The sequence below is a fragment of the Abrus precatorius genome, unplaced genomic scaffold (genome assembly GCF_003935025.1).
Source record: "Abrus precatorius isolate BTA unplaced genomic scaffold, Abrus_2018 Scaffold2, whole genome shotgun sequence".
NCBI lineage: Eukaryota > Viridiplantae > Streptophyta > Magnoliopsida > Fabales > Fabaceae > Abrus > Abrus precatorius.
In genome coordinates, this window is record NW_020874362.1 from 19,598,620 (window position 1) to 19,618,626 (window position 20,007).

Below are 20,007 nucleotides of genomic sequence, written 5' to 3' on the forward strand. Positions count from 1 at the left end.
ACACATGATTCTTAACAATTTAAAACATATAAAAGTAGAAACGCTGCACAATAATATTATATATCGCTGCATTAACATGATGAAAATATTCTAAATGATGAATTTTAATGAAAATAATAGCAATAATAATTGATTAATTTCAAAAATCGGATAAAATTTTCAATATATTGATGTTATGTAAAACCTAAGATAACGTTGACACACATATATTTTGACAATTTATAATGCATGAAGGTAGAGTTGCTACACATTAGCATTATAAATTGTTATATTGATAAAAATATCTTTAATTAAATAAATCAATTAATATATTAGTAATTAAAAGAAAAAATGCATCTTGGTTGATTATTAAGATAATTAGTTAATTAATTAAAGACAACATACGATGAATTAAAATTGTATAAAGCCAAGGTAATGTAGGTACACTTAAGCTTTATCAATTTATAATACATGACATGACAATAGATAAGTTATACGTTAGTATTATAAATTGATACAATTATATTATTATTCGTTCATTGATTAAAAAAATTCATAATATAAGAAAAGATAAATCATAAATATAAAAATGAATTACCATTTACATTCTACAAATATACAAAAAAAAAAGTAAAGAGATAACAACTCTAAATTGTAAATAACAAACATAATAATTAAGATTTAAACAATGGATAATATAATAAATTTGACAAAATTTATTGCTAATGTTAGAATAAAATAAATTTTATGAATAACAATACAATTCAAATATAATAAATAAATAAATAAAAATATAATGTTTAAATAATTTATTATTATTATTATTATTATTATTATTATTATTATTGCTTAAAAATAAATAACTAGACAAAATTAGAAAGACTAAATTTAAAAATAAAAGGTATTTTATTTCAGATAAATTAAAATAAATATAAAGTAAGATAAAAATAATAAAAATAGACAGTGAATAAATAAAATTATAAAACTAAGAAAAATAATAAAAAAAAGGTAACGAACAAAAAAAAAAGATAATTAAACTTGACCTGTCAAAAACAGTAAAATAAAAGAAAAAAAAAGGAAAACTAATATGCTAATGGAAAAAAAATAAAAAAAAAAGGTGAAATAATAACCACGTATGTAAAAAGTTTATGCGCAGGGATTGCAAAGCTAACACTCGAGCAACGAGTTTTGTAATCGTCAAATCAAATCACATCTAATAATTATATTAAAAAGAGAAAAAAAGAGTGATTTTGGCGCAACTAATTTCCTCTAATTTCACAGATCCCTCAAATCAAAGTGAACAAACTAATAAAATAATATCAAATCACAATAACTTTATATAAGACAAAAACAATAAAATAAAAAGTGATTTAAAACTTTTGTCTTAACTTCCATTCATCGAGTGAAAGTTTAAGAAGATAACGAAGGAGGAGAGAGAACATAGCTTACCAACACAATAGTGTAAGCAATGATTGACGGTATAGTATTTTTATTTTTATTTTGTTTTCTTCTTCACATTTCTTTTACAATTGTTTTTCTTTGATACTATGCACTCTTTTGTTTTTAGTTTTTCTTGTGTTTCTCTTCTGTTTTATTGTCTAGATCTTCAAAGTCCCTCCTCCTACAATTTAGATTGAGAATTTGTTCTTTTTTTCTTTTTGTGTTTGTCATTGTCTTATTTTTATTTTGATTCAATTCCCTCAAACGAAAACCTTTTTCAACAAATAGCCATAGGGCTTTTGTTGAACTCATCACAAAGAATGTAGTGGACCCTTGTTGAAAGAAACTGCCTGGGTTGCTCGAATTCTCACTTTGAATCCTTCATGGCTACGTGAGTTTTAGCCTTTGAAACTCTCTTTTTCGTTCAAAATACATCTATATGGCTGAACGATTGGAACAATTACTATGAGGGTTCTTCATAGCATTCATGGACAATCAAAACATCTTTAGAACAACATGAATTGGTGCTCTAGATTGCAAGATTGAACCGTGTCGGGTTTCTAGGTTTGTTGGACCCGTTTTGTGGTTGGTAGGTTTTTTTTGTATGTACGAAGCACACTCACTAGGCTGGGAGAGTGTGGCATATGGAGGATGCTCTAAGGGACAATTTGGGCCTAAATTTTTTTTAACCCTTTTGAAATTAAATTTTTGATATTTTGGACAATTTTCATAGTTTTATGGGCATTGTAGATATTTTTAATTAATTAATTTGTGTCTAAATTAATTAAATAATTACTGTATTGATGAAATTATGGGCTTAAAATTTTTATACATAATTATACTATTCACTCTCTCTTTGAATATCATATATGTTAAATTTTATTTTTTTGGTTTTATATCAATTATTTGATATAATTGTGGTATAATTATTATTTCATGCCTAACGTATATATTTAAATTATTAAATCTGGATGCATGATTATTTTGTATAAATGTCATCCCACTTATCATGAGATCGTTTATACAAGACTTGAGTAAATTATATAATTATATATTGCATTAATAGTAATTATATCCTATCAATGTGTTGTTATTGATGTGATTTTAAAATACCATACATTTGTGTTTTACTCATGTCAATTTTGTATTAATACCCATTAGGATTCTTGTGACATGAAATTTTATGTATCGTATTTGTTTTTCTTATTTATTGTGATCCGAGACCCTTAAGCAGGATCAGATTAACTAAGAAAATTTGTAATGGGCATATTATTGTTGCACTTGAACTAATTGTGTATCTAAAATTTTGTTGTTTCCATCATCAGTGTCTATGCCTACTTCGTTGAAAACTTTGAACAATACTAATTATGAAGATTGAGTTGACTCTGTTAAATTATACCTTGCCATTTTCTAGTGTTAATATTGCCCTTATTGAGAATGAGCACAACAAGAAAAATTGTATTTAGCAACTGACAATATTGATGGCTAAAATATAAAAATTGGTCACATTTTTAGCCACCAAAATATCCACTGATTACAATTGGTGGCTAATATATTGGTTGCAAACACATTTAGAGACAAAAAATGCATTCAATTGCAGAAATATGAATTTAGCAACTGAAAAATTTTGGTCGCTATTTTGCCACCACCTAGCTGATAGTTATTTTGGTTACTAATTGCAACCCCAAATTTCAATAGCTAATGTGGTTGCTAATTGGTTGTACTCTGTTGCTAGCATTTTAGTGGCAAAATCGGTTGCAATTTTACATCTACCTTTTTCGGTTGCTATTTTGGTGGCTAAATTTCATCAAATATTTGGTTGCTAAATTGGTCGCTAAGTCGGTGGCTAAATTTGGTGGCTAATTATAATGAATAATTTTAATTTTTTAAACTTTTTTTTCAACAAGACTTATTTGTATGACAAAACATGCTTACTACTTGACATAATATTTAACAAAACCTGCTAATAGTCAAAAACTACAAACATGGTAAAAAAATATATCTAAAGAAGTAAAATACATCTTACAATTCATAACAATATATATTTACTCCATAACAAAAGTATACCTCATTTTATAAGAAAGGTACAATTATTGACATAACAAATAGAAAAAAAAGGTCCTAAATCATGAACATGGATCAATGTCACTATGAGGAGAACCAACATCATCACCATCAACATGAGAATCATCCATTTGGGTACTGGTAGAAATTTCCAAGTGTTGAACAACTTGTTGGAGAATGTTCTCGGTCTTCTGTAATTTTAAATTGGTCCTTTGTAATTTAGATTGCATAGTGTCAATGTGTGTGTCCTTTGCTGCTAATTCAACATTAAGGTTGACAATGATCTGTTGATAGTTAACACTAGAACTAGGATCAGACTGAAGTATAAGAAGAGGATGACATCACAAACTCTTCACCCAATTGTCCTAACCTATACATGTGACTTTTCTTGTTTTTTCCTCCAAGAACTTATAAAAAAATGGCATTGTCAGCAGCTACAAAATGGTCACGTGAGGCACATTCTTCATCATGATCATCTTTGTCATGTGCATGGACTTCAGTTTGACGTCGAATAAACTCATCCTAAAAAAAATTAAATAACATATTAGTCATAATTTATAATAAAAGTGAGGCAAAAATTTATAAAAAAATAATATTTAGAAAGGTACATACATCAATGTTTTTGGCTTTGTCATTGACCCATTCTCTGGCTTTTTTTTTTTTTTTTGTCTTTCCCATTATATCAAATGCTGTGGGAACTCGCTTAAGTTGCTCAGTTTGCATAATAATACAAGTGTAAAGTTCCAAAGAAGGAAATGACTGAAAAAAACAGATAGTTTAAATAATTACCATTCTATTACGATGCACAACAGCAAATACAGAGCCACTAGTGTACAAAGATGCTCCACCATCTACACCTCTATTTTGTTTAGCAATAGTGCTTTTCTTCTGAAACTCTTCTCCTGCCCAATGAGTGTGCAACTTTTCCATCACTTCAGAAGTGATCCAAAGGTCCTTATCTTTACCGCTTCGTAACTTAGACATTATGTTGTTTAAAATCATAGAGTCTTTATGCTAAAAAATGGATCTAATGATAAGATTATGTTAAGAGAGCCATTTGTATGTTTTCTGCAAATAAAAAAAATCAAACAGAGAAATACAATAACATATATAGAAGTCATTAATAACATGGAATACAAGAGTAATTTTGTTAAAACTATTCCCCTCCCTCTAATATTTAACATAATCACCCCATGAATATATATGCATGACAATTATTTTATTTTTGCTTACATGTTAGAGACATTTGATGGGTTTAATATTTACAAAACACAATGACTTTAAAATATGTTACCTTAAATTCTTCAAACCACGTATTCCTCACTTCTTATGGCACCTTGGTCCAAGTAGGCCATAGATTATCAAACTTAAACTTGATTATTTTGGAAATAACCTTCGAAGGACTATTTGAAGATAAATAACTATTAAAAAAAATAAAGATAACATAGAATAAATAGTTATAAAGAAATTTTTTTGATATAATATATGCATAAATAAACATACTTACTTATGTTTGGCTCCTGAGGCAAGCCATATTTTCTTATCAGTGGAATCTGTAGTTTTGATAAGTCTGTAATTAGGTCCTCTTTTATAGCTCATATATTTATATTTAACCTTTATTTTATTTGGGTTTTACACAAATTTATATATTAATTAGGCAGTTTGGTATAAAGATGCCGCAAGTATACTTTGGGTGTGTTTTGGGCCCAAATTGATAGAAGATTAGAGCTTCGTAGCAGTTAGCATGCCCAGACCCTTTCAACAAGCATTGAGGGGTGCTTCGAGCCCATGCACAGTCGTGCTTAAGGCCTTGCACGACCATGCTCATTTGCGGGAAGCCCAATTATAAAGAGTCTTTAGGATTTTCAGACCCTATTAAAAGGAAGACCTAAGGCACCTTGAGAACCCCATTTTTTGACACCTAGTCTTGGACACTTCTCATCTCTTTTCTCGTGCACGGGATCCTAGGCATATGCTTGGCTGGACTTGGAGCTTTGAGTGATCGTACTTGAAGATCGGGAACTCATCTCATTTTAGTTTGCTTTTCTTTATGACTTTGTTTATGATTGTTTTAGTTCTTTTCTTTAGCATGAGTCTAAGTCCATAACTAGGACTATGAGACCTATTGTTCATGAATTTATGAGATTTTGATATTTGAAGCTAAATTTGATTTCTGTTTTGTGATTAGATTTTATCCTATTGCGCTTTTTTCTTAATCCTAGTTAATTATATCGTCAGGCGACCATACCTTGGTTAATTAATAGATCTATAGGATAAAACGAAACAAAAGATTAGGTGGACCAAACCAATCTTTCTCTTCTAATCATTATTAAATTAACAAGTTCATAGGTTCCTTAAACTCTCTTAAATTGATGTCTTGCATGATCATTGGGGATGTTAATTTAGAGAAAAGAATATTATTATTGCATGACCATTGGGTATTAATAGTATTCGTATGAATGATTGGTAATCACAAGGAAATCGAATTTAGAGTTAAACAGAAAAATAACATAAAAGATTGAAAGAGAAAACCCATATGCCCTATGTTCCTCTCCGATAAGTTTAACCAAGACGTGCATTGTATTCCTTGCTCTTAGTTTTATAATTGATATTATAAATTCTTATTTTTAATTAATCTCGTATCTTTGAAGCTTAAACAATTGAATTAGAAATTTTTTAGTAATTGGAAATCAATCCTTGTGGGACGATATTTCGAGAACTTAATTGAAGAACCCTTTATTACTTCTCGATGGGTACAATTGGCCTTCGTACAAGTTTTTGGCGTCGTTGCCGGGAATTGCTTTTTCAATATTAAGAAAATCTCAGATTTAATTGATTTGAGTAATTTGTATTTTATTTTATTTTAATTCTGTTTTGTTTATTGTTAAATTTATCTTTTATATTTTATAATTTTTTTATTTTTTTTTATTTCACAATTTCTTTTAATGTATGTTCACTCGTTCTAAGTGTTTTACAACTTGTTTATTTGATTTGGAGATTTGAAAGAACAGTTCGTAGACAAAGAAAAGAAGTGAGAGAGCAAAGAATGACAGAGAGAAGGAGATCAATTCAAGATTGCATGACATTCATTGCTAGAGGCACTCTTGGAAGTATCGCGGCATCTAATGTGGAGGCAAACAATTTCGAATTGAGACCAGCACTCATAAGCATGGTTCAAAATTCTATACAGTTTGGGGGCATGCCTAACGAAGATCCCAATCTTCATCTGACAAAGTTCCTCCGATTGATAGATACCATAAAATACAATGGAGTCTCCAACGATGCTATTCGACTCCGTCTTTTCCCGTTCTCGGTATCTGAAAAGGTGACTGCTTGGTTTGCCTCACTCCTAGCCAATTCCATCACAACTTGGGAGGATCTCAACAATTCTTGAGAAAGTACTTTCCTCCATCAAGGTCCTCTAAACTTATGACGGAGATATGTTGCTTCCAACAATATGAAGCAGAAATCTTATTCGAGGCATGAGAGCGATTTAGAGAGCTTTTGAGGAGATGTCCTCATCATGATTTTCTGACGTGGAGACAGGTGAAAATCTTTTACAATGGCCTATCAATCACCACCAGAGCTACAATTGATGCCACAGCAGGAGGGTCCCTCATAAGGAAAGATCTAGCTGATGCATACAAGTTAATAGATGAGATGACATCTTCTAGCTTTCAATGACACACTACTGACTCTTACGACATCAAGAGGAAAGAGACCAGCCCAGTCTACCAAGCAGAGAGCAGCAGCCCATTAATGAACCAAATGGCAGCCTTTGCAAAGCAACTAGAATCTTTAATGAAGGCTCAAGATCAACCTGTAAGAGCTCCTGCAAGCCTAGAATCTAAGTAAGAGGAGACAAATTTCATGGGCAATTACAGTTCAGTGTGGAGGAGTAATCCTCCTAACTCTTGGGGAATGGCTTTGGAAGTCAAAATTCAAGTTTTTATCGCCCTCCGCATATGCAAAGTCAGGGAGTAAGACTAGAAGGAAAAGAAGCTCTTAGATCTCAGTCCAACTTTCAAGAACAAATGATGCAATATGTGCATTACTCTGATAAGAGGATGACAGAACTTGAATCTAAATTGGACGAACATATTGAGAGAACCGATAAGAAGTTCGCAGAGGTCAAATATGAAATATAAGCCAACTCTTCAAAGATGAGTGCACAATGGGAGCAAATTACGAATTTTCTGAGTCAAAGAGTGATGGGAACATTGCCATTTTAGCCTGAACCTAATCTAAGGGAGCAATGCAACGCCATCACCCTTAGAAGTGGAAAGAAATTACAAGAATCGCAGAACAGAAGCACATGCACGCTCATGCTTGTTGAGAAGCACGCCTATGCTGATTCTACATGCACACCCGTGCTTACTAATGAGCACGTCCCTGCTACAATAGAAGCATGACCGTGCTTATACAAGGACGCCCATGACAGTAATAAAAGAACGACCATGCATCACTATGAGCAAGACCGTGCTTCAATCGAGGAGTCTGAAAAAGAAAAGAAGAAAGAGCCTCTTGTTCAACCAAGGCCTTATGAGCCTAAGATACCTTTCCCACAGCAGCTGCAAGGTCACCCTCCTTATGATGAAGAGTTCCACAAGTTCTTAGACTTATTGGGCAAAGTGCACATCAATATGACTTTCATTGATGCTATCTCCAAAATGCTCAAATATGATAAATTTTTAAAGGAGATTTTGACCAATAAAAGGAAGTTGAAAGCATATGAAACAGTGAAGCTCACCCAGGAGTGCTCAGCTATAGTCCTTAAAAAGCTTTCACCTAAGCTTAAGGACCCAGGGAGTTTTACTATTCCTTGCACAATTGGAAAAACTCATATTGATAAGGCTTTATGTGATTTAGGAGCAAGTATTAATCTTATGTCGTATTTTGTTTTCAGGAACCTTGGAATGCATAAACCTAAGACGACCTCCATGTCACTTCAGCTGGCAGATAGGTCGATCACATATCCCAAAGGCATAATAGAGAACATACTTGTAAAAGTTGGGGAGTTTATATTTCTTGCTGACTTTGTGGTACTTGACATGGAGGAAGATGATGATGTCCCCATCATACTAGGGAGACTATTCTTGGCCACTGCTAGGGCCATCATAGACGTACAAGAAGGGAAGCTCACACTGAGGCTAGATAATGAGGAAGTTGTATTTCAAGTTTTCAATTCTTTCAAGTACCCTTCTAGCCAAGAGTCTTGTCACTTTGTGAGCACTATAGATGTTGTTTCTCCTCCTCTAATTTATGTGAAGCATGGAACCACAAGAAGAAGGCCAAGGAGGAACCAGTATAAGAAGAAGAAAAGAGAAAAACTTAAACCATCTATTAATAAGCCTCCTAATTCGAAGCTTAAATTTTCTTCTCTTTATTCTCATCCCCATCTTATGAATAATTTTTCTGATATAATAGGTGTTGGGGAGGCAAAGCTTCTGGGGAGACAATTGCATATCAAGGGAGTCACCTCTGAGACTCATACCTTCTTTCCACCATGATTTAACAGGAATGTCAGGCTCGTGACGTTAAACAAACGCTCTCAGAAGGCAACTTGTGTCTTTTATTTTATTTAAATTTTATTTCTTTTTGTTTATTTTGATTTTGCTATTGTTATTTTAGTTTTAGAATAAATAATAAGCATATTGAAAGATTGCAAGAACGGAGTTGATCGTTCCCGCACACACTTTTGAGCTCTAATCTGCAAGCACGCCCGTTCACATTCTATACACGGCTGTGCATTCAGTCACAATTATGAGAGAAGCTTTACATCATAAGCATGAGCATGCTTAAGATTTCAGCATAGCCGTGCTCTCTCACCCGAAGTGGTCATGTCAAGAATTATCAGGGAACCTTTTTTTTTTTTCAATCGCCGTTTTTACATGCTTTTAATTTGATTGCTTTCAAATATTGAGGACAATGTTTTGCTTTAAGTATGAGAGAGTAGTTCCTAATTATATGATTGTTAATGCATGTTCTTGAGTAAAGTGTCTATGCTATTTTTTTTTATGATAATTTAAAACTTTTTCCCTCATGAAACCCAATTTTTCCAGATAGAAGAGCATGTTGAGTGATTATTATTGGCATTATACTTTCATTTGGAAACTAATAATTAGCTAAGTTCCTTACTTTTATGCTCTACATTAAACTTTAACCCACAGGTGTGAGCTTTGAGCCTTAAAGGAGATTTCTATCTTAATTCAATTAATTGTACCCCTTTCCTCATTGTTTTGTGTGATTATCTCCTTAGGATTTGTGCTCTAGAACTTGACTTGGAACCGACTTAAGATTTCTCTTTTTAATTGCATGTTTTTAATATGATTGAGACATAATAGGATTTTTATTCTTAGCCTTCAGCATGTTTGAGATACACTAGTTGTCCATTTTGAGCTTTATTGATTTTCTTGGTCCCTTGCATTAAATTTATAAAATATTTTGATGACCTTGAGTTTATGAATGGAGCAATTGAGTTGTTGAATTGTTTGATTAATTCTCCTCTATATCTCTCATGTGCAAAAAGAAAGAAAGAAAGTATGAAAAAGAAAATAAAAAATAGAAAAAAAGAAAAGAAAAGAAAAATGGTTATATATGATTGAAAGGAGAGAAGTGTAAAGATATGGTTTATATACAAAAATATAAAAATTAATCCAAGAGCTTCATTTGTAAACTTAGGGGATGTTTATAATTTTTATAATTTATTACCCCTTTGTATATCTCCTTCCTTTTATTTATCTCACCTCAATTATTATAACTCTTTAGCCACATTATAACCTGAAAAAGACCTCATGATTTTGACTTGCATTTAATTTATTTAGTGGAGAGTCGGTTTATAGTCAAGCCTATGGTAGTACACTTTTCTTTAGAAGAATTGAGTGATATCTTATTTTGTCCCTTGGTGAGAGACGAAAGTAGAGTACCTTAGTTTGACATTTGAGTGAAAAGTATGGAATTATAAGATTTTAATTGAGAATCCTTTTGATTGCTTATGCTCATTGATATTACTCTTTTTGCTCTCTTTATCTCCGTTGTTTTGGGTTTTGTGTGTGGTATTATGTTTTAAGTTATTATGTTATTTACTTAACCAGCACTTTGCTTGAGGACAAGCAAATAGATAAGTATGAGGGAGTTGATAAGTCTGTAATTAGGCTCTCTTTTACAGCCCATATATTCATATTTGACCTTTATTTTATTTGGATTTTACACTAATTTATATATTAATTAGGCAGTTTGGTATAAAGATGCCGCAAATATACTTTGGGTGTGTTTTGGACCCAAATTGATAGAAGATTAGAGTTTTGCAGCAGTCAGCATGCCCAGACCCTTTCAGCAAGTACAGGGGTGCTTCGAGCCCATGCATGGTCGTGCTTAAGGCCTTGCACGACCATGCTCATCTGTGGGAAGCCCAATTATGAACAGTCTTTAGGGTTTTCAAACCCTATTAAAAGGAAGACCTAAGGCACCATTAAGAAACCCTTTTTTTGACACCTAGTCTTGGACACTTCTCATCTCCTTTCTCGTGCACAGGATCCTAGGCATATGTTTGACGGGACTTGGAGTTTCGAGCGATCATACTTGAAGACCGGGAACTCATCTCATTCTTGTTTGCTTTTCTTTATGGCTTTGTTTATGATTGTTTTAGTTCTTTTCTTTAGCATAAGTAACTAAGTCCATAGCTAGGGCTATGAGACCAATTGTTTATGAATTTATGGGATTTTGATATTTGAATCTAAATTTGATTTCCGTTTTGTGATTAGATTTTATCCTATTGCGCTTCTTTCTTAATCTTAATTAATTATATCGTTAGGCAACCATACTTCGATTAATTAATAGATCTGTAGGATAAAACGAGACAAAAGATTAAGAGTTCTTTTCTGTTCTTCACGTTGTAGGGTGTTGGGAGGTAGCTGGACAAGTCTGCCCCCTTGTTAGAAACACACACAATTTATTTTATTTCAGTCAGGAAAGTTTCAAGGTCACAACTTGGCAAGTGAAGGAATGACACTTGAAATTCAATGGCAATTGCCAACTACAATTACTTCATGCATATGGTAGCAAAGGTTTGGATTGTGAATAAGGATGGAAGAATGAAATCTGTTCTGCTTTGTATATTATTGTTATGAACATGCACACATGAAATGAAAATCAAAATCAACATTGCTGAAAAAAAAAAGAATGACAAGGGAAATAACATATTAAATTCTGAATTAAAATAAATAAATAAATAATTTTTTTTTCTAAATATTTTGGATATAATTAGATCAACCGTGTATATTAAAAGACAGATTGAAATAATAATAATAATTCAAATTTTCTAGAGAAATCAAAGTAGAAATATTGGGATGTTACATGCATAGTAATACTTATTAAAATGGTTTGAACCACTCTCTAATGTTTTTTTGTTGCAGTGACTTTTAAGTTAATGTGTTTATATAAGGTAACCCTCCTATTTCATGTAATTGAAGAAAAACTATCATATGTAATTCTAATTTTTTACACTTCTAGAACATGGAGAATAAGTTTTAAATAACAAAGAAAGGTTGGTCACGTGATCAAAAACACCTAAATCAATGATCCATGGTACATACATATTCGAACTGTAGTTAAGGAACTAGAAGTACTAAAAATACTTGTGCCAAAAAACCACTAGGAGTACTATATAAAGAACTAGATTTCAACAACCTAATGAGTTGCCTAACTTGTTCCTTGCTCAAGGAGACCTTTTTTGCCTTATGAGTTGTAAAGAAAGGTCTAAGTGTTTTAGGACCTTATTTGTTGCTCTTTAAATGTACTGGTCTACCATAAATTTTTCAACAAGTTGCTCAAGTGTGACACGGTTTATTAATTGAAGTGGTCACACCAAAGATTTGAGTTCTTATAGTCTGTTGAACTCTTAAAGGCAACAACTTCTGTAACAAATACATGTCTCAAGGGGCGTTGGATCAACTTTGGTCTTTCTTACCATTAGACTTCTATGAGTTTCCTCTCTTGTAACTTCTACAAAGACTTCTTTTAGTGAAGGTAAACTTGTTTTCCCAATTATTCTTCTCAAACTTTATCTAGCTCCTCATTGAGACTTGCAAGGAATTAAAACATTCTTCTTGTTTTCATTGCTTGTTGATGGTGTTTTCCATTCTTGGCCGACTTTCACTTATATTTCGTAGACTTCAATATCTTGTCATGCTTATTTCAAGGAGTGAAAGTATCTTATCATGTTGTCAACTGCCTATCAAATTTCTCTAGCTTGTTAGGTGAGTTCATACATCTAAGCTTTATTCCTATTTGAATTTATTTCTTTAACGCCATCCCACAATTCTTTGATTGTGGAATAACACATATAGTTGCTACTAGTGTTTTCCTTCATGGAGTTGACCAACCATGTCGTAACCATGGAGTTTATAGCGTCCTACACAACATGTTGTAGGTTAGTAATTTTTGGCTTGGGGCGCTCACCTGTGAGCTATTCAAGACATCCTATGTCAAAGATATACATCTAAATAGATTCTGACCACTAGAGATAGTTCAACCAATGAGATAAGAGGAGGTAATTTGGACAGAATGTGATTCCCACAAAAAGACATTTTGCTCTTGATTTGGAAGCAAGGTCTTTCATTGGAATTGCTCCTATTTTGATCATTGTTGGTAGCTAAGAATTTTCAGCCATGGATACAAATAAGAGGCGTAAAGACCTAACTCTAATACCAAATTGAATAACTTAATATTATTGATACCTTAATTGTAAAGAGACTCCTCCTTTTTTGTAAAGGAAATTACATAATAGTAATTGGCTAAAATTAAGAAAATCAATACCTAAATTAAGGAAAAATATATTATAATAATTACTTAAATTAAACTAAATTAAAAAAAAGTAAATTTACAATTAAATATATTTACCAAAATATCATAAATTATAAAGGAAAATTCCATGCTCTTTTAATACTTGCAGACATCAAATGTTAAGTTAGTTTAATGACATTTGATAAATGTTGCAAAAGATCTCAATATAATCAGTAGTTTAAAAATTGTCATCAATAATATGTGCTAAATCCCTATAGCAACATAGAGTTTATACTACATTTATCAAAATTTTGCTAATAAAATTAGTAACATTTTTTAAATATTATTAAAAGTCAACTACGTTACTGATTATGGTATATTTTAATTGATTGATAATGTAAAAAAGTTATATTAATAATATATTAAAATTAAATTATATTTTAAATATAATTTTACGTAAGTTAAATAAAATTGTTATGAATTATATTTTTAAAATATTTAATGAATTATATATTAAGACTCAAATTTAAGTTCATTCTAAAATAAGATTATTTTTAGGAAAATTTAAATAAAAATGCTTTTAAAAATTAGTTCTGTTTATCATACCATGTGATTTTTTCACATTGTATATTTGTTTTCTAAGATTATTTATATAATAAAGTTTACTTGATAACTGCAATCAGCTTATTTCTTTTCTCCTACAAAAGCAACGTGAATTTTATTTGATTTAAAAAATTGACCAAGAATTTTTAAAATCCAAACGGATAACGGGGCAGATAGTCACCATCTCGTAGAAATTAGAAAAGATAAATTGCTAAGCAACTGCAAGGAGTAATGACACATATAGTGGTAAGGTAATATGGAAGCGTGCCTAAAATTCATTGCTGTCTCTTTCTTATTTCTATTTGATCAGCTTCAGTCTTCTCACCAAATCTGCAACCAGAAATGTCAAACTGTTAATCAATTAAATGGTGAAAAGAAAAATCAAAGTGCAAAAGAATTAGAAGTTGAACAAATTGTAATGATAATGATGATAAGGATCGATAACTAGATGACCAGGATATAAGACCATCACGCAAGAGTTTGAATAATTAGTTTCTATAAAATTCTCAAATTTTAATTTTGTCTTGATTAAACTAATTTAATTTATTTTTGAATTTTATAAAATGCAAAAAAAATACTTTTAATCTTCCAAAAGTTAAACAGAAATAAAATTTAGTTAGAGACTAAAATTAAGATTTGACTCTCGACTAAGAATATTTTTTTTAAAAAAAGAGGCGAACGAACTCAACTTACCGTCACAGATTTGGAACAGAAACCAAAATGGATTAAATTCTATTAATGATCAAAGCAAGGATCACAATCTAAAACCCCAATCCTTTTCGATTATATACATCACATATATACATATTATCTTCAATTTTCTTTAGATCACAACGGATTCTTAATTGTTCAATCATCCATTCGGACCATATCAAACGACAGAAGACATGCGCTAGTGCCTAGTGCCGGTGGGTGCAGTTCGAATGAGGTAAACGACACCCCGATTCCCCTGAATGCGGGGATAACCAGAGTAGGCTAAAGGAACATTCGACTTCTTCATAGCGGTAGCCGGTGACATCTGACGTACCACAACCGGGCGCAGAGCCGTAACCGTAGGCCAGAAAAACGACAGCGTGGAAGACGACGACGTTTTTGACAGAGTGGGCAAAGAGAAAAGGAAGGCTCTGATTTTTAAAGACGAAACGTGGTCGTATTCGTCTATGAGGTTAGTGAGGTCTTCGTCAGAGGTGATGGAAACCAAATCGTCGAGGTCTTCGGTGGGTAACTGGCAACGGAGGTGGGTGACGTGTGAGCCACATAGTTCTCCCAATTTCACCATAAGCCCTGAAACAAATTAACTTAACGGTAACGGATTGGCGTTAACGTGACGGAAAATGTAAGCGAGGAGTGATGATCTAACCGGAAAAGGGAGTGGAGCGAGGGAGGGCGAGGACGCGGGTGTGGCCGCCGAGGTAACGGAGCTTGCCGTCTGGATAACGGGGGAGGATTTTGCCGCCGTAGCTGCAGAGGAATTTGAGGGTGGATTTGTCCGCTTGGGAGGGACCCACCATGGTGTGTTCGGAAGGAATAGTGAGATGTGTTCAAGGCAAAGTATCTTTGAAGCTGCTTTGGCTGTGAAATGGATGACTCGTGGTTTTGTGTAGCCTCTTCAAGCTTCTTTACCTAATCATTTGCCCTGCATTTATAGGGATTATTAGGGATACCCTACACGGAGCCTTCTGCATAACATGATTCTGGTGATTAGCTGTGTAGAACAATTCTAATTTTTTCGATGTTTCATGTTGGATTATTTTAACACATGTTGGACGATAGTTAATAAAAAATTAGCAGTGTTAATTTAATGGTTTAAGAAATGAGGCTAATTATTTAATAAGACAATTTTTATATTTGAATTTTCTTGTGTAAAATAATTTTTTCGAGTTAGCAGCCTTTAAAAATTAGTCTTCAATTTTTTTTAGACTCAGATAAATCTCGTTGTCTCTAATATATTATATATATATATATATATATATATATTCATATTTAAAGTGTTATTAATATTATTAAACTTTGATATTTTATAATTTATAATAAAAATACATACATGTACTTTTATTATGTGCTTTTAAATATATCTAAGCAAATTATTTTATGTTTACAACTTTTAAATTTTTAAATAAAAAATTGTTAAATAAATGTTATTTTTAAGATGATAAATATATGTATTTCTTATTTAATACTATTTTATAAAATAGTAGAAGAACTATTCAGAAGATATATAAATGGATATAACCAAACTCTAATTTTTTGTGTATAGTATTTGAACTATTGTAAGAGATGCTATATTATAGAAAACATTTAAAATATAAACAATATTGAAAAAAATTAATCCAAATAGAAAGGGGCGATACAACAAGTGATTTGGTATCGCTTAAATAAGGTTTTTAAGTTTAAATTTTTGTGTATGTAAAAAAATACTCATCTACCATATTTAAGTGTGTAATTCGGGCTAGATCTAAATTAAATTGGATGAAAAATAAAAATAAAATAAAATATACTTTTAAATAATCTCTCAAATGGTATAAAGAATATTTTTTCTTTTTGTAGGTATCTTAAAATAAGGTTAACTTAAAATAGATAAGCAATAATGTATTAATTTGTATGGACTTAAAATTTAAGAATAAGAATAAGTTTTATTTGCATAGGATAAGTATTGTTAAATTAAAATATATTTTTTAAAAAATATATAATATATTATATGGTTATTTTTAAAACAAAAAAAAGTTATCAAATAAAATAGTTTTTTATTATATTAAAAATGTATCATTTAAAGAGAAACTTTTTAAAATTAAGAAATAAATCATAAAAAATTTAAAGTGTAGTTAAGATTGAGTTTAAAAAATTATTAAATATAAGAAAAGTTGTGTGACTAAATGAAAAAGGAAATAATTTTTAAAAACAGTATTATCATTTAAGATAATTCTTAATGGTAATTTTATTAAAAAAATAATAAATCATGTTTAATATACAGAAATTTATTAAAATCAGGGTTATTATATTTTGAAAAATAATAATTATATTCATACCCATACATATTATTTTTTTTTATCTTTTATTACCTCATTTTTTTTATCATATCACATCTTCTCTCACTTTTTTCCCCCTCTCTATCTTCATTTTTTTCAATCTCATGCACTCAAAATTAAGGTGTATGACAAATATTAGTTTTTGAAAAATTTGCATAGGGGATTACACACCTGTACGAAACCTTTTTCTCATGGAGGCTATTCCCCCAAGTATATGGTAAGTATTTTGTGATCATTTTTGTTTCTAAAAGCAAAAGGGTTTCATTATGTAATTATTTACATTTTTTTGTATTTTTTAAAAACTTTTAGAGCTATTATTTGGTTTTTAAATAATTTACCATCATAAATTTTACATATACTTTCAATCAAAAAATATCTTTTGAAAAAGTATAGAATGTTATAAATATGAGTATTCGTTGTACAATGTTATGACATCTCTTATTATGTTCTACTTTTGTAACGCGTGATTTTACTGCTATTTCATCTTTTAAGAACTATGAAATTAATTTTAAATTTTTATTTTGTATTGATATTTTTTATTAATCTTAAACTATAAATTCTTTTAAAATTTTCTCTTTTCAATTAAAATTTGAATTATTATTTTTACTTAAATTAACATTATTGTGTAATGTATTAATTATTTGCTAGTAAAATATTAATCTTAAGCTTTCTCCACAACTTAAATAATGAAATTTATAATTATTTTCTTTGCCTATGAATACTCACTTGTTTGCTTATGTTTATATGACCTGTCATTTACAATCTAAATTTGCAGTTTCAAGGGATTCAAACTTTTATATTGATGTTGATCATAATATTAAAATTATGAAATTTTGGTTAAATATCAAGATTTAGATTCACCCTTTAAATAATATTGAAGAAAATAAAATTTTTAAAAACGACTTACAAAAGTTAAAAAAATGGTTATCAAAAGATGCTCAAAATGTAACGTATACGTCACCACACTACTACTGGACACCCTACCATTATCACACCCCTCCACCATCCCTTTCCTTATCATGAGGACAATGATGTTGAGACTCTTCAGGATGATTAGGAGCATTTTCAGGAGTCTGTGGATCCGGAGATATGTCACAATGACCAATTTCTACCCTATTAGCGGGCAAGAACTAATTAACTTTTTTCTTTTATCATTATTTAATTTTATAACAAATTATGTTTTCCTTATATCATTATCTTAGTTTTGCTACGGTTTTATGAAAGCGCAATAGCATCTTAAACGGTTGCGTAGAATCTCTAAGAGAAACTTTATGCAAAAGGGCTCGAAACACCTGCCCAACATGTTATGCATTATTCAATATAAAATCGAAGCCCTAATTGGATAAGTAACACCTAGATTGGAGTAATATGTTATCGAAGATTAGAAACAAGAACGTTAAGTTGCAAAAGAGAATTTATTTCTGGCATAACTTAATTCTGAATTCACTTTTTAAAGTTAACACAATGACAGTAATGATCTGTGTAAATCTTGTCCAAAATACAAAAGAACAGAATTGATTTTTCTAATCTTCAAGTAAAGGATTAACCAAATTTTAAGGTGCAGTGTTATAATTTTTAGACAGACAGCTAATTCACATGCAATAAATGATAATAAATTAGGAGTTATTGACCATTTAAAAGTTAATATATTGAAGTAATAAGTTTTTAATAAAATGTATCACATATAATTTGCGCAATGTAAAAGTAAAACTAAATGAAAAATAGCTAGCAGATCGTGGCACCCAAATGATGAATAATATACGGGCACTGGAGAGAAATAAGTCTCTACGTTAGGAATAAATTGTGGAGCATGTAGCAGTTCGACTAATATGTTCGGATAAGTTTAAGTTATATGTTTATTATTTTTATTTAACTTTCTTATTTTACAAATGACTAACTTGACTGGGAAGTTTACATGGATGAGTTCTTTCTAAGACCAATGTCAAAAAACCGGTGATTTTGTCGACAAACACTTTGGAGAGACTATGGCATGCCAATTTTCAACTTTATAGTGAATAATCATAGTATATTATTCGATATTTGTTAAGATTTGTGGGCAAAACAGATTTAGTCTGAAGCAGCCTTAAATGAGCAGTTTTATAAAAAATTAAAAGTTAATTTATAATTAAAAGCTTATTCATATTTTTCTCTCTTTTCACTCTCTTAAAAGTAAAAGAAGGTTACTCACACTTAACGTGTTCTAACAATTTCTTAGTTTCTTACATAGTTACTCTTATTCGACTTCTCATTTCAAGAGAGCTATAAAATTATGCTATGATAGGTTTCTGAAACTACGAAATATCAACGAATTCTTTGGTGAAGTGGATAAGTAAGTTTGATACGCGAATTTTACTTTCTCGTCCCAACAATCGAAGCATCAGCAGACTGGGTAAGCTAAATCATAACAAGAATCTTAATTTGTTGCAGAATCTATATCTGTTGCAAAATCTGCAGAATAAACATCAATAGGCTCAAAATCTGAAGTTGGAAGTTGGCTAGGAAAGATTACTCCTGCTGCTGAGAAGGTCTACGATGAAGCGAGCCCTCCCATTCACACTGTTCTCACAAACTCTTAGTTTCTCAAATCTCACATTCTTCCACTTTATGCTAGGATCGTATCTCAAGTTTCTCTCCCTCCTCACTTTGCTTTTTCCTTTTGGATTTCAAAAATCTTCTAGCTCTATTTTATAATTTGCAAAACCCTACTCAATAACTTTAGCTCAACTTTTGTTTCTGTACATGGAATGCATTATTATTATTATTATTATTATTACGTTGAATGTTGCTGGAAATCTTTGGATGTGGAAGAATTTTTGAGGTGTTTATATTTAATGAAAATCTCTCCCAAATTTATATGTTCAAATGTCTTCCATTTGTTCTTGCTAAGTAGAAAGAGAGAAATTCTGATGTTACTATAGGCGATTTGGTTAATAGTTTTTTCATTTGTAATGCTGGTCGTAAAGTAATATTGGTTAGATTTCTGGAGGATATAAACAGTAAGGTTACACGCTAAAAAAATCAAATTGGTTATCAATTTTATTTTTATGGCATTGTTTTATTTGGGCTATAGTCTATGTTATAGTTTTGCTTCATTTCTGTTCTTCTTTCTCTC

At 30.9% G+C, this 20,007-nt stretch overlaps 1 protein-coding gene and 1 non-coding gene across 2 annotated transcripts; both read right to left on the reverse strand.

The window, feature by feature from the left end:
- Positions 1–6,906: 6,906 nt before the first annotated feature.
- Positions 6,907–7,013, reverse strand: LOC113860437. The gene has a single exon (XR_003503890.1). It is a non-coding gene; the product is annotated as a small nucleolar RNA R71 (small nucleolar RNA).
- Positions 7,014–7,878: 865 nt separating this feature from the next.
- Positions 7,879–15,380, reverse strand: LOC113859578. The gene is made up of 4 exons (XM_027492313.1): positions 15,230–15,380; positions 14,804–15,153; positions 8,516–8,548; positions 7,879–7,980 (listed from the first exon to the last, which is right to left on the reverse strand). Exons 1-4 carry the CDS (start codon positions 15,378–15,380, stop codon positions 7,879–7,881), a joined length of 636 nt encoding a protein of 211 aa, XP_027348114.1.
- Between the last annotated feature and the right edge of the window lie 4,627 nt (positions 15,381–20,007).